This window comes from Lycorma delicatula, chromosome 7 (assembly GCF_047948215.1).
Source record: "Lycorma delicatula isolate Av1 chromosome 7, ASM4794821v1, whole genome shotgun sequence".
In the NCBI taxonomy this organism is placed as follows: domain Eukaryota; kingdom Metazoa; phylum Arthropoda; class Insecta; order Hemiptera; family Fulgoridae; genus Lycorma; species Lycorma delicatula.
Window position 1 is genome coordinate 131,663,504 of NC_134461.1, and position 16,932 is coordinate 131,680,435.

Sequence of the window (16,932 nt, forward strand, 5' to 3'; positions counted from 1 at the left end):
GAGGGTTTAAGAGATTCCCAATCATTTGACCGATTATCGTTTAAAATAAACGAGCATATTTAAAATGTTAATGAATAATAAAATACTGTTTAGATTCCTTACAGAACCGCATTACCAAAAAAATAAAATAATTTTTATAATAACCTGCCTCGTTTCTGTACAGATAAATTAATTAGTTAATATATATATATATATATATATACAGTTCTATGAGGTTATAAATCGGCCTCAGATTCGATGTAATATTTAGGGTATCCAAAAAAGCGAGATTAAATGACCAATTTTACTAACGTGTAAATGGAGCCGGAATGGGTTCTTGATCAGTAGCTTGCTCTGCTCGATGATGTATGCCTGCTTGTTCATGATGGATTAATTAACATAATATGTTTAAAATTAAATTAAATAACCTACAAGCCGTTTGAAACTTAATACTTTTTTTCTTATTATTTTTATGTAAAATAGGTCTACATTCTATTAAAATGTCTCCGAAAAATGTATGACATGTTAATATACAACTTGTTTTTATATCTGGTTGTTGAAAGAATTTTTTCTTTTTTAATTTATGTTGCTTTATTATTTTCTTGTGTGTGTTTGTTTATTATTAAAGGGACATTTATTTATGTGGCTTGAAAAATAGTCATTATTTTTTTTATAGAGTTGTATGTACATATTTCTTTTTGATTGGTTTAAATTAGATTTCTTGTTTTTACATTAACAACGTAGTTTTTCGGTTTTGATACAAATTTATTATTTTCGAAAAAAATAAATATATATATATACATAGACACGGTCTATTTAATTTTAATGGTGAAAAAATGGTTCAGCTTGTGCTCTTGTACAGCTATGATATATATATGTAGAATTTTTGTTTTGTTTTTCCTTAGTAACTGAGGTTTTAAAATTAAATGAGAATTGAAGTTTAAATTATAATTACCGTTACAGTGTAACGTCGTTTATATCTCACCATATTGTTTTAAGAAATTAATCTTTTTATTATTATTTTGTTTTTTCGTTTTACTATTGATGGAAAACGTAAGTGTACTGTAATAAAATAGATTAATTGCACGATGTCCACCGGGTGCCAAATCTTTCTGTTGTAGAACCCTCGGTTAAAATTCCCAAAAAATATACCTCGTATGGAAATCGTCTTAAATTTTATTTTCCTTATGAAATCTTCGATTAAAATACATCGTTCGTAGAGTAAATTACAACAAAAAACTGTTCTCGTAAGATGAAGGAAAAATTTAAAAAATTTAAAATTTAAAAAAACTTTCTATGAAAATATTTTAACGATCTACTTGCTTTTATTTGATTGGAAAATTTTACATTTTGAGTTCTTAAAGAACTATTTTACTAAAAAAAAGGATTTATACTAAAAGAACGATTTAAACCCCGACACCATTTATCGAAGGAGAATTACATGTATTCCCGTCGAAAGTATGACATCCAGTGAAGCTATTTCAAAAAATCAGAATGATTTTTTAGAGGTTGTTTTCTACGACACCCGATTCCGGGTCTTAAACCGTACGTGCAGCTGGACTATGAGGTCCGTTTTGATGTCTGTGCTACAGTGATTTCCGGCTGTTAAGGGACTCTATAGCCCCTTATTTTTCAAGACAGAAGTCATTCTGTAATAAGATTAACTACGATTTCAACGGTAGCTTCTTTGTGTATTGCCTCGTTCAAAAGTTACTAAGCTATTTTTCAAAAATTATAAATTTTACATTATTGTCGTAAAATGAGCGGTTTTAACAAAATAAATTTAATTTGTAAAATAATCTTCGGTCAGCAAACGAGTTAAGATCCGGTATCGGAGATCCGCTTTGCGTATGTTTCTGGATTGTTTTTATAAATCACTCTTAGATCGAAATAATTATAGATAAAAAAAAAACTTGCGATAAACGAAGATTCTTTAAACGCGTTTAAAAATAAAAATATTTTATTCACCTCAAAGTTCTTTTTGAATTTTGTTATTATAAAGTTTAAATATATAAAATAAAAAGTTGTGATGAAGTTTTTCCAGCCGCGTTGTGAACCGCGAAACCTATATTTTTAGTTTTAATTTTTAAGATGTCTGAAATAATTTTATTTTCCTTAATTCATCGTTGTAAACAGTACAGTGTATTGTAATTATAAGGCCCCCGTTTACGTCTCTTTCGTTGAATTTATCTTTTTTGAGGCACTGATTCGTGCCTCACTGAAATGCTGTAAGACCCAAATTTATGTCGCTTTTCGAATCGTAATTACCCAGAATTTAAGGTAGAATAAAAGTTTGTACAGAAAATGTATAGACTGAAAAGAAAAACAAATTTGTGGGAAAAAGTTTTCGTAGTAAAACGAAATCCGGAAAACAATTCGTTCGTTTTGACGTTTTTGTCGAAATCCGATACCTAGCCTTTATGTCTCCGGCTCACTCGCGCGGATTTTTTCGAAATTTTAGTAGCATCGACGTCTCATATATAACAAAAATATCTTATCAAATTTCAAGTGTTTTGATTAACGCGATTTAAATGTAACTTAATTTCGTTACATTGCCTACTCCTTTTGACATTTTTTTTAATACGAGATTTATTATTGCAAAACTTATTTTATGTAGATAATTAACTATTAAATATGTAAAAATATCATCTCCATTGAAATTCATATTTTTGAAATGTTTGAGCGAAGGGATTATTAATAATTTGCAAATATTTCAAGTATTAAGAAAGGAACAAAAAAAGTAAAAAAAAATGTTACCCTTCGGAGAATTATATAGAGATATAACTCCCGCTACCTCAGTATATATATATATATATATATATATATATATATATATATATATATATATATATATATATATATACACATACAATTTCTTAGATATTAACCGAAATAAATGTGAGCACAAATTTTTGTTGCCGGATGTCGTACGTTTTACTGCCCCTTAAATCAGAATGTACTGTACAAAGTGGGGCATTTTTGATACGATAGCAATATCTTCTCGTTACTATACTTTATAATAGTCGGGAAAAGAAAAATTCTATGTAGATTCGTAGATCTGTTTGAAGGTAGGGCATGTGTTTGGCTCAAATAAAGATAATCCATTCTTATTAAACATTTTTTTAAATGTTATTTTACCATTTTTTGATTAGATGTGGTTGTATAACACGTACTTACAATACAACTTAGGATTTATGTACGTATTAAATATCGTTTGCTAATTTTTATGAAACGAATTTTAAATAAGACTATTATACTTGTATTCTATTGACAGTTGACTTGGAAGTCATATATGAATTTGTATATTCTACGCGTAAAATTATCGTTAAATTACTTAAAATGCGGTAAGTTTTCGTTTGCGTGTGTAATAATAAGTTTCCTGATCACCGACGAAGTGTGTGTGATAGTATATAATCTCGAACGGATCGAAGTTCCGTCCTCTTTCTAACGATAGCTCGGCGAATAATAAAACAATTTATCCTTCCTCGTATTCCTTTTGCTGCAGTGAAAATATTTTATTAAAGATAGCTCCTTATCGGCTTGCGTAAAGCGGATCTGCTCGAGAAATAACTCGAGTGCATCGTTGGATAACGAACGCTTTTTTACAGTATCGTATTCGGGAGGTTTTGAATTTGTTTCTCTCGCTTTCTGGCGCTAATAAGACTAATATAATATTTCCTGATGCGTCGTATCGCTTCTTATCTTTATTTATTTACCTTTATTTTTCTATATTTTACGTTTACGTTTAAGTTTATGTTTTAAGATTTGTTTAAGAATTATTTTAATGTTGTAAAATTTTATTTTTCAGTCGGAGGTCTGGTCAGTTCAGCCGGTTTTCCACGCGGTTTAATGTATCAAACGCCACAGGGAATGGTTTATGCGACGCCGTCTCCCGGTTTACCGAACGGCGGTGTAATTTTCAGTCTGGGTGCCGAAGCCGGCGCTAGGGCCGGCGGCCCTCAGTTCATAACGATACCTTTACCTTTAGGTTTAGCTACGAATAATTCGGCCTCATCTTCTTCTTCGTCGTCGTCATCTTCTTCAGGACCAGCCGATCTCAGTAAAACCAAAAAGTGACATCGCCTGCATCGTTATCTTTATTTAATATTTTATTTTAGGTTTTTTTTTAATATAACTTTAACGAATTATTTTGTACTTTATATTTTTTCTCTATTTCATACGACCGATCGTACACGTTAGCGTTTAAGTCGTTATATGTACATGAGAGTAATGAACGACGGCTTCTTTAGTAAAATTCTGTCAGGGAGTAGAATTGTCGCTGTAGAAATGCTCACCGTACTCGTTGACGATACGCAGAGTTGCGGACGGCTTGCTACCACAAAACGGCGAGGTGTTGAAGCGATAGCAGTTTTTCGTTACACAATCGCTTATATTAGCCGATATTACTGTTTCAAAAAACCTGATCGTTCATAACCCATCCCTACATATCACAACTGTAAATTTACGCGTTTAAGTAAAATTATTTTAAGATTTGAATTAACATAAGTCGTATTAAACGTTTATTTTCCATCTGTTTATGCGGATAAATATTTGAACGCGAGTAACGTTTCACGTCATATACAGTAGTAGGTTTGTATTATATGACGTAATAGTTGACAGTAAACATCGCGACATCTGTTGCACAGCCCGTATACTTTTCCGACATTAATTCATTATCTTAATTTTTCCCCATAATCGGTTTGCTTAATATTAAACCGAGGTTGCCAGTTTCCTAAAAAGGTTTCATTTTTTACATCCTATACACATTGACCGTTACCTGTATTTTATCGAGAACCTTGTTTTTTATTTTATAATTTACGAAGAATGGTGGAATAAAGTCACGTGGCCCTTCAGTTTCTCAAAATTTTCTGTAACGTACGGGTCTCCCCACTTTCATAATTTTAATTTTTTTTTTTTTTTTTTTTTTTTTTTAGATAAAAGTAAATTTAACAGAGAGAGTGGTACCCGCTACCAAAAGAAAGAAAAAACTTCCCGGGAATGTTTCAATTTTTTTTTCTTTTTAAGTTATATAAATGAGCTCTTCTAGCAGATATTGGTAGTAAATTTCTGTTTGAAGTAAATTCATCGTTAATGTAAAATTATAATTATTCTAACAAATATAGCCGTTGAACCGATAACACTCGCTTCAGTTTTGTGTGAAATGTTAAGGTAAAACTTTTGAAAATAGGAGTTTACCGACATTAACTTTGATCTTACTGTTCATATGATGAAAGAGTTATACGATAAAAATTGTACTAAACAGTATTCTTCAAAGTTAAATTAATACCGTTCAGAATGGCCCAGTCGTTCTTGAGTTTTAAAAAACATCGGTATGATTTTACCAATACAAATTATGCACAGATATTTTTGATCGGTTTATAAAAATGCAGTGGAACGGTCTTTTCATGTTATTTACTCTTTTTAAAAATTTCCTGTATGGAAAAAAGTTTCAGGTAAAATAAATATATAAAGTTAAAATAATTTTTGAATAAGTATCTCTAAATCTTAGATTTTTATTTAAATTCTGATCGGTCGGTCATATTCTTATCACGTTTAAGATTTATATATTCTTTTTCATGAAAATTTGTAACTTTATTGTAGTAAAGCGTATTAATGAGGTATTTAAATAAATAAATGTTTATATTTCTTTGTACTGAAACAAAGAAAAGTATATTAGGGTGCAGGGTAGTTAGAGAATGTTTTTTCTATCGATATATTGTTTTGTATTACACGGGCAGTATGTATAACGATTCCCGTACGTACTCAGGATAATGTTGTAAGATTTCATACGGGACCTATAGGTAAATTATTGGACTTATTTGTATTATTGAATAACACATGCGCGGCAGATTAATCGTGCGTACAATATAAACTATCTGTTCGCTTATGATAGAACATTAAATTGTGTAAAATGATTTTTTAAATTATAATATACGGGTACGATGTAAATAAGCGTACGATCTTTTAAAGAATTATTATGAATAAAAATTTCAAATCTGGTTTTCTTTCTTTCATTTCTGAATGTTTTAAGGTCCCCTGAACACAAAAAAAAAATATAATGTAATTATATACGTTTGGCATCTGCTTTGCTTAATATCTCTATACGTGTAAAAACATTTTGAAGTTTGGTGTAAAACATGTTATACACATGTATTTGAACTTTCTCGAGAACACTTGTATTTTTTTTTAAACTTAACCGATGAAGAGCGTTTTGTAAATGTTGATAAGCGTTTAAATTTTCCTTATATTAATCTTACGCTTACAACAAAAAGTAATGTTAAAAAACAATAAAAATGGTTTGGGATGAACTGTCCCTTTTTTGATCCAAGATTTCTAATGCGACTCGGTACAAAGGTTGCCGAGTTTTTTTTTTAAATACATATCTACATTGAAAAGTATTGATATGTCTTTAAAAACCGATAAATTCTCCCTCCAAATAAAAAAAATCTGTATTTTCATTTTTAAATTTTTGTGTAATTACTAACAAAAATAACCTGTGAACATACAGAAATAGCGAGTTTATATAAATGTACAGATTTATATAAAAGCCTTTCAAATTCACGGATTCATCGATCACGGATTTTACCGATCGATTTATAAATCGGCAAGTTTATATTAAGCTTACTATTTTTTCGTGTGTTTGTATGTGAGTTTTGATCGTAATTATAAATTTCAACTCGACAACATATTTAATAAATATTTGCACAAAGACAGGCGTAGGAGCATAGAGGCCTAACTCAAAAAGTTGTATCCGCGGCAAAATAGGGTAAGGCTTTTTCTTAAAAAAAAAAAATTATATTTATTTGTTTAAAAAATCATTCTGCAATTTTTTTTTAATGTTTTTGTAAAGAAAATGTGTTGATAAATAAGTAAGGTCATAAGGCCGATAGTGTGTTATTTTTAAAATGTAATTTTAATAGTACTGACAGAATCAGATATTGAAGAGGTGAAAATCTTTGAGTAAGCCTTTTGTAATAATTTTTTAACGTAAAAATCTCTTATATTTGATAATTTTTTTCTGTTTAATTACATCCAAATTCAGCATAAATCTAAAGGAAATTCAATTTTAATGCTTGGTTCCACCCAAGATGTCTTTTCAGATCTGCAACAGAATCAGATCTTTCCGTAGCTTAATCGATAATGTTTACTGATACAATAAGTCTTATTGTATAGAATATTGCACACAATAAGTATAGAATATTATATTTATTCTATAAAAAACAAGTACTCTTGATTTTTTTTTAATCAAAAAATAAATCTTTGGTTCGGTTTTCGGTTTAAATTTGTAACTTGTAATTACGTTTCAGCTAATGTAATATTCTTTTGTAGTAATATGTTAATAATTTCAAAATTTAAAGTCGGGTGGAATCACATATTCACTTTTACTTAATCTACCACTTCTGCCTTGCAGCGTCAGGCCTTCTAGCCATATGTGGTACTCCTCCCTGTTCCTAGCGGTTTCATTAACTGCGCTCCTTTTCCCCTCTAACTCGCCAATTCCCCGAGTACTCCTGCCCCGCTCTTCTCCGGCGTCTTCTCCTTCCTATCTTACTAGTCTTGCCTGTGTCTCCTCGGCGTGATTTCCAGAATTCCTCCATTCTATTCAGATATCCATATCGGCCGAGCTCTTTCTTTCCCGTTGTATCCGCCATCAGCTCTCGAGTCAATTATTGTACACTCGCATTCCACATCCTGTCTCTTCTTGTCTTTCCTTAAATCCTTAAAAATTTCATCTCGGTGGTAGCCATTAGTCTGCTCTAAAACTTATCGACCGGGTCCGTTTATAAGAGGAGGTACAAAAGCGGTATTATAAATACACAATTTAGCGTTTTTACTTATTCCCTATTTGTCTATCGCAGTTTTGCTCAGGCAGAAGCAGATACGGTCGGTTTTGTTAGTGTGATTATTTATTATTGTATCCTGTTGTTTTTTTTTTAATTTCTCGCTGCCAAATAATCGAGCGTCTCTGCCTGTTCCGATCTTTCTCCTTTGAAAACCTCCTCCTTCACCTTCTACTTTTATCACTTGCTTACAGCCTGCTGAAGATCTTCCGCATTTGTCGTTAATCAGAACCTTACACGAGTGATTGAAAGCGCATTGATTTTAATATTTCACTGAAATTTCTTTGTTCGTCTCTTAACATTGCTTGACGATAGAGCACCCATCGACTAAATAAAAGATTTTCTTTTCTTCTAAATATTGTACTTTTTTTTGTGATTAAATATACACAATTTTCACAGTACTCTTGTATTCAAACGGCACAGAAATACAACTTTATTACACTCATTTAATTGACAAATAAAAAGCAAGCTAAGCTATAGTTGGGAATAAAAATCATAAATGCTCTTTTATTCTTTAAGTAGTGAAAATATTAGTCGCCTATTACGACAGTTAATCGTAAAAATTAATTATTAGCGATTCAATTGTAAGATTTTAATATAAAATACTAGAAATATTAATTTTACTATTTCTAAAACAAAAGTTTTTCTTTGTTTCAGTACAATATAGTAATTTTAACATCACAGTTTACGAATACTATAGTTAATATGACTAATATGTTAATCTTCACTGAATAATTAAAAGTTGTGATATTTTTATTATAAAAAAATATTTAATAAATAATAAAGGATGTATAATATATCTAATTATAAAATAAAAGAACTGAAAGCTAATTAATAATAATAATAATAATTTTTATTATTATATAAATAATAATTGTATATATTTATATTTATTTAATTATGCATTAATTATAAGTTTTTATTATATTAATTAATTATTATAAAAATAATGTTAATAATAATTATTAATATAAATAACAGGTTTTTTAAGAAAAAAATGTTATTAATATTTTTAGAGTTAGGGAAGTTATGTAAAATAAAAAAAATTATGTATCTGTAAGGGGTAGTTTGTAAGGTATTTTTTTATTTATTCATATATATATTTTTTCTTTCTAATGTTGTGAGATTGTTTGTTTGAGTGTGAAAGTTAACAAGATTTGTAATTTTTAATAAATTCGTTATTTATTGAAATAAATAATAAAAAATAATAAATTTAAAAAAAAGTAATTTTAAGTTAATTAATTGTTAATATAGAATTTTATTAACTAATTAATTTTGTTTTTTATAAATGATTTTAGAGATTGATTTTTTTGCAATTTAATTAACATAAGTTTGTTATAAAAGATATTTTTAAAAATGTTTTGTCATAGTTTTGTATGTATGTAATTTTTTTTAATAACTTGTTTAGTTGTACGTAATGAACATTTTACTTTTTGTTTGGTTAATGATTAATGAATTTTTTTTTTCATTTTTTAATGTGTACAGTAGAATTTTGATTATCTAATTCGTATTTTGTTTTTGTTGTTGTTTCAAACGGCCCCAGAAAAGATTATATATACTTTTCAATTCATTACATTACTCTTTTGCAATAAAATTATATAAATGATAAAATATCGTCATATCTTAAAATGCGCTGACCTCCACAGTGAAGCGGTAGTAGGTCTTTTTTTGTCTTTCATTCCAAACGTGGAATTGAATCCCAGCATTTTTCATCGACTATAGAAATGTATCTCTCTTGAACAGCTTTAATTTTATGTTGCTTATCGTAAAAATAACACGATTAATATATATAAGAGTACTCGTGCAAGTCAAATTACACGAACATCAACGTTCAGAGGTGTGTAAACTAACAACAATCTTTATATTATTTTTCAAAATGCGATCTTAATAAAAAGTTTGTTTTCGAGATTAATTAATTTCACCTGTGCAGCTTATTTTAAACTAGATTTGAAACAATTGTGCTACCTTCCTATCCGGGAAGTCGATAGTTCAAGGTTAACCGGTCCGCTTGTATTTCTTATAAAAAAAAAATCGGGCTAACAAAATCCCGATGTCCGTTCTGTTTGTTGGACTCCAATGAACAATGCATCTTGGATCTGACGATCCGTGGATATAAAAACCTGCGAGTACATGTGATGTAGAAATAAGATGGACGATGCTTATTCGCCCTGAATCAAGAAAGCCGGATTAGATATCTGAAAACTTCCGGATTATCATATCGAGCGATCGGTCGCTAATATGCCAACAGCTAGGAAAAGTTTGTTGCGACACGATCGCTTCGTCCTGATATTTCAAGTTACATTAATACATCGCTTGATATGAACGTCGATCTACGAACCTAGATTAGAATTGAGAATTTTATAAACGTAGGGAGCACGTCATGAATAGTAGAATCTGACGGTCGGGTTGCTAGAAACGGCTTTGAAACCGTCACCTCACCGTTAAGAAAGGATAAAGGATTAAACTTTCTACAGTACACCGCTCAAAGGTTATCGCAACATTAATCTTTTAACCGTAGGGAGGAAAAACACTCGCTGTAGAAGACGGTTCCCGCCGTACCCCGACTACCCTTACCTTATCCGGCCTGCTGGCCGCAACGGTAGTTGTTTTCCTCCTGCTGCTACCTTTTTTCTTTACGAAGAACCCTCAGCCGGTAGCTAGATACACGCTTGAAATTCATTATCGTAACGCAGGAAGAACGGGAACGGATCCGGCAAAGCCATCGATAGGTTTTTCAATCGCCGCTACAATAATAAAAACAAATCTATAACTTGTCGGAAGTATTGTCCGGCACTCTTTCCTAATTCGATACACCCTAACCGTATTTCTAAACCATTCTGCTACAGACTTCATCGGTTAAATGTAGCATATAGGTAGCGCCTCCACTTCAAAGATAAATTTGTATTGTTTCTCTGTTATTGAACGGGTTCTCTGAACGGAACATTCAAACGCAAACTTCTCCGTTAATCTTCCGCTTGAAGTCTGGCCATTAGCCTCATGATTTCTAGATAACTTGAATGAAGTATCAGCTTGACTGATGGTTACAGATTTAATTTGTAGAAGTCTAGATTTGTACGGTTGGATCAAACTTTTTAAGTCGATAACTAACTCATTTGAAAAAAGTGAATAAAAATTATTATTTTATTATTTGTTTTTTTTTTGTTTTTTTTTTTTTACAAAATGTTGATAAATCTGTAGTAAAAGGAAATATTAAATTTACTCATCTACTACTTAAGATAATTAAAATTTTGCTGTATATGGAATAAAATAAATTATAATATCTATAAATTTGTTGTATAAAACTTGACGACTTAAAAATTTTATTCCTGAAATTTTTTTTTAATGATTATTGTTCTTAGTCTTGAAGTTAATTGTTTTCTTTGTACGATTTATTAATTGTATTTTATTTATTGATTTTTTTTAATATTAAGTTTATAGTAGAAAAAATTATATAATTAAAAGCTGTAAATAAGATATAAAATAGTAAATTATTACGTTATAAGTTGTCATTTCTAAATCTCCTCATATTTATTTAATTCTATAGGATCAATTACAAAAATGTATTTTTTGAGTTTCTTTTTTCTTTAATGATAACTTTCAGTTAAGGTAAATCTGTATCTTTTATGTTACATACAGTTCATTGTGTAGATTTTTCTCATTCATATCATTTTACAGCAGCTAATTTAACGATTATGCTTTTAGCGATACATTTAAGTACAGATTTTTTTTATACTGTGCGTTTTACAGACGGCAGTCTTTATCTCTTACATTCTATGTACCTTTTTTTAAAGTAAGGAGTATTCATTATTCTTTGTACTTCTTCGTAACACGAGCTCTATTTTTGTCATTTAGAATGTATCGTTTTATAAAAATTAAAAAAATATTGTTGATAATTCAAAAAGAAAAACATCCTCATCTTACGTTTATCGATGGTACGAGCTTTAGTGTTACTGAATACCGGTAGCATTTATTCCGCTTTAATCGAGTAATATTAGAAATAAGCAACGAGATACATTTCACTTGTCGAGTTTACATTTTATTAACGGTTGCCGAGTGAATTATTATAGTACGTTCTAGATCATGAAGATGGATAATAATTGATGTTTCATTTGGATGATTCTCACAGAAACAAATTGAAATAAACATTCTCTTGATATTCTATTAAAATAAAATAATTTTATTTTTCAATTGTAATTTATTTTTCTATTGTACGTATTAATTTGTTTACAGAGTATTTTGTTTTTCTATATAAAATATTAAATAAATGAAAATAATTATTTTATTCTATCTTAGCGTTATGTATATATTATAAAAAAATAAATTATGTAAATATATGTGTAAAAAACATTGTGTAATAAATTAAAGAAATTTTAAAATTGATTTTTTTTTAATAGGCAAATTATTTTTTCTACAGTAAGGATTATGTAACGCTCTATATTTATTATTGTTATTTTATAGGCATTTTTATTTATCTTGTTTGGAAACTTTTTATTTATTAAATGCTGTATAAATTTTATTTCAATACGCATTTACTTACGTATAGAAATTCTACAGTTCAAGGAGAACTTGATTGAGTCTGCCTAAAACGATATAAAAAAATAAAAAATCAACAGCGTTGAGAATAATTTAATTTAAAATACTTTCTTTTTTCATTTCACTTAAATTTTCCTAAATTTTTTTTAATTATGGAGGAGAAATTTTTAAAACCGAATTCCCTTCCTTATGTTAACCCGATAAAGAATTACAGCAGCGTATGATGATGATAATAATACGCTATTAATAAATCGACAAAAAAAGTTTTTGTGATTTTTTAATATTGTTTGTCTTCATTCCTGTCTTCCAATTTAAGATTTTTACGTATTGAAAATTAGCAAAATTAGTTGTAATTTATTATAAGCAAGTTAATGTATATTTTGTATTATTATAAATAGAAAAGTTTATCGGTTTCATTTCCACGATTTTTCTGTCATTAATATTTGTTTGTACAAAGTAGTACGTTTTGATACTTTATCGAAAAGGCTGTCGCGTTACATTCTATAATCTTACATCACGTCGACTCAAAGGACAGTTTGATCTTTATTTATGTATTAATTGTTGTACAAAGACTAGCGATGAATTGCGAATTTTTTCTAGCCTGCCAGTGACATAGTCTAATAAGGTATATTTCTTATTAAATATACCTTATTAAATAAATTTACACGTGTACTTTACATCTGAATAAATTAATCTAAATAAATTTAGTTAGTTAATTAAAAGTTTAGCTGCTTTTGTAAATTTGCGCCTGAAAATTTGGTTGTTTAATGGTCAAAAAGTTAAAACAATTAATATTTTGAAAAATTAAGTACATTGAAAAGGCAGCCAGATTCTTTCTTGTTTTTTTTGTCATTTATATCACTGTTGTAGTCGTCCAATCTTCATCAAAACCGGTGTCGGAGAATTTATCGCGTGACATTTTTAAACGATGAGATTTAACGAATTAAATTCAAGTTCGGTTGAAATAATTCAGACGAAATATAATAATAGTTATTTACAAATTGAAAACTAGTATTGTACTACTTACTATTTGTATTTTCGACAAACATTCAAATTCTAAATAGGGTCTGAACAGTCGAAAATAGTTTGAATAAGCGAATAGTCGGCCCAAACATTTTTACATATAAATAATATAATTTTGAAATTATTTCATTCGGGAAGAGCAGATGCTTCACTATTTCAGGTTAAATCTGAGTTACAGCTTATTCGTATTAAAAAAAGCTGATGCTCATTCTCCTAGCTTTTACTCGGGAGTAAAATATTTGTGCGCATACTCCAGAAGGTTTTGTTGCATTTTTATTCGTACCAGCCCGATATTGCTTCTGGAAATTTGTATGATGATAGATTCTGAATTATTTTAATTTTTATCTGCGTTTGATTGCGATCAAAACCCGCTATTTTTTTTTCTTTTCTTAATAAGGAGATGCTAATTGATCTTTCATCCGCTTCTGGCTATCTGTCCTTGTTAATACTCAAATTTTTTTTTCTGAGTTAATTTAAATAAGCTTATTTATTTCATAAGTTGTTCATAGTGTTTATAATATTTAAGCGCTTCCATATTTTGTAATTGTGCTTCCGACGTAAGTTTCTTTTAGTAAATTATTTTTATTTATTTATTTTTTAATGAATACTGCCCAAAAACAGGCTGTAAGTAAAATTAAAATTTTTGCCGACCGTTTAAGAGTTAGTGCTGGTAATTCAACCCGACTGATTAACCTGTAATGTAATTTTTCTTTCGTGTCCGGTAAAAATTAAAAGTAAAATTATATTTTAGACGTAAGATTAAAAAAAATTTGTTAAAGTTAAAAAAATAATAAATATAATTAAACTAAAAAAAGTAAATAAATTAAAATTGAATAGATTAAAATAAAAATTTTAATTATTTAAGATTAATGTTTATAATTGAATTAATGTATTTTTACACGTTCAAAATTTCAGAGTTGTTAAGTGTACAGAAAACTCCAGAAATAAATAACGAAAACATGTAAATACGTAGTTTAGCTATATAATCAAACATTTTTAACTACCAGTATAAGATTCAGTTTCATGATATTTATGTGCAAAAATATTGCAGTCGAATTTTTATATAAATGAAAAATAAAGGAAATCCCCATAGCAGAGCGGTAATATCTCGGTAAATTTCGTTCAGAAATTTTTTAGTTCTATCCTGGTTAGACTTGACATTTTTCAATACGCTACAAAACTACATTCTCGCCAGTAGTAACTTATGTATAATAAAAACATTTTGCTGTGTTTTTACTAAACAAAAAAAGAATAATTTTAAGAAGTATATTTAGATTTTTTTCTTGGGACTTAATGTGTAATTTATCGTATACTATTAAAAGAGGTTTAACGTTGAGAATGTGAATTGGTACTGAAATTTTATAACGTATGAAAAATTGCACTAACTAACTGGGATTCGTACCAGAATCTCTGGATAAAAGGCCAAGGCAGTACCGCTTTGCCGTGGAGATAAGAGGTGTTGTATTTTTATTTCACTTACTATTAATTTAAAGTGTAAATCGGTTAAAAACTAGATTTATAAATACGTGTATTTTTTGTAATTTTTTTTTATAAAATAATTTTCAATATGAGTGTACGATTACATTTTAATTAATTAAAATAAATGAATTTAATTAACTTAATTTTGTTAACTATTCTATAATAAATTTTACTCCTCTTATGACTTTGTAATTACAGTAAATATTTTCTATTTTGTTATTTTCATATATACACTAGTTTGTATATGTCATACCTAATAAATTGTAAAAGAATGGTAGTCAATACTTGAAAACGTTTAAAATTTTTTTTATAATTTCTGTTTATCTAGATACAGTTTGTTAGGTAGGAGTCAGTCTTGATAATTAGTGTTCTATATATATATATATATATATATATATTCCATTATATGTATATTACATTCATTTTTATGTTAATTAAAATTGGAAAATTAAGATGAATGAATAAGTAATTGATGTTTTTTAATTATTAACCGTATATATAATAAATTGAAAATCTTAAATTTAATTAGCTTATTTTTATTTTAAATTGAAATAATTCAATTTCTTACTGGTTTTTTTTACGATTTGTGTGAATGCACTAGTAAATGTGTAATCTGGAACGGACTCAGGATGATCGTTCCTGAGACGTGTGGATAATTGAAACCCGGCCGCCGAGGAACACAGGTATCCGCTATCTAGTATACAAATCCGAATAAAAACGACTACCTTTATTAGGATTTGAACATTGGAATTCACGACTTCGAAATCAGCTGATTTACGGTGACGAGTTTACCGCTACACCGTCCCGATGGGTTCTTATCGGTTTTTGTTTATTTAGTATACGAATTTAAAATATCTTGTAAAATAATAAACTGTAAATCTATTTTCAAAATTAATTGGAAAAACCTTTTAACCGTTATATATATTTTTTACTATAATGCAGCTGTATTGTTCCAAATATTAGCCGCACGACAAGATTTAGTTTCAAAATGTGAAAAAGAAGTATATTAAAAAAAAAAGTTAACGTTAACTCTTAATTTGATTTATCGTACGATTATTATTGGTTTTATTTGGACTCTAATCTTGCTAAATTATTTTATTAAATTTACATTCTATTAGTCGATAGTTAAATATAAATCGGTTTTACAAACGTATTTAACAAGCGTACATATAGGTCTAGCGTAAGAAATTAGCGCCTAGATAAACGCGCTTTGTATTCTTGCCAAAGAAAAGTAATTGTATAATCTGTATTCAGAAGATGATTCTGAACGTTGCCGTCGGAACGCAGGTTTAATCCTTAGGATTTTTCAGCTTCTTGATTCTACAATCATATAGTATTTATTTATTGTCAAAGCGATAACAGTCTTACTCCCAATTACAGTTATTGTACGATCTATGAATTTTTAGTATATGAAAATACCCTCTCGACTCTGGATTTGAACCTAGAACCTTCTAGGGTCTTTCAAGGCATCTCTGCCTTGAAAGGCAGAGATGCTACTACTCTGCCGTGGAGATCGAGGCGGTTATATATTTTGAAGTATGTTTAACCTCAATGTAATGTAATCCCCGACAATCAAATGTAAATAAATTTTGCAGAATTCTAATACATCTGAAGAGTATACTAAAAATAAAATGTTAAATAAACCTTAATACGTTGTAACTCCATTAGGTAAGGTCCTATAAAAATAAACCTACCTCGGAATGTCGATTTAACTTATGCTTTAAGTATAATTTTTTATTTTGTCGTTTGATTAATTTAAAATAGAAATTCTTTATATCAGACAGGATGCATATCGTTGTTATTTGACGATGCGGTTTAATTATTAAAGTTAAAAATTATACGTATATGTAATAAATTATTTATAAATAAATTAAAATGTAAAAAAATGTATTATAGCCAAAATGTGATTTAGTTCATTTGTGTAGAGTCGATTACTCATTCGTTATTTAGGCAAAAGCAATTTATTGATAATTCATATACTGTGGGGTCAGTAAGTTTGGTGTGGAGACACTTTTTACATTGTGTAGAAAATTTTTATAGAAAAAGAGCAATTTTTCTCCAAAAAAAAACCGCACAA

General features: G+C 28.7%; 1 protein-coding gene across 1 annotated transcript in view; it reads left to right on the forward strand.

Annotated features, from left to right (window-relative positions):
• The window catches only part of bs (serum response factor blistered), a 339,616-nt gene extending 334,662 nt beyond the window's left edge, over positions 1 to 4,954 (forward strand). Inside the window, exon 5 of the mRNA XM_075371351.1 lies at positions 3,788 to 4,954. Within this exon, the coding sequence (XP_075227466.1) occupies positions 3,788 to 4,056 (269 nt within the window). The 3' untranslated portion in view covers positions 4,057 to 4,954. The remainder of the gene's footprint in view (positions 1 to 3,787) is intronic.
• The last annotated feature ends 11,978 nt before the right edge of the window (positions 4,955 to 16,932 follow it).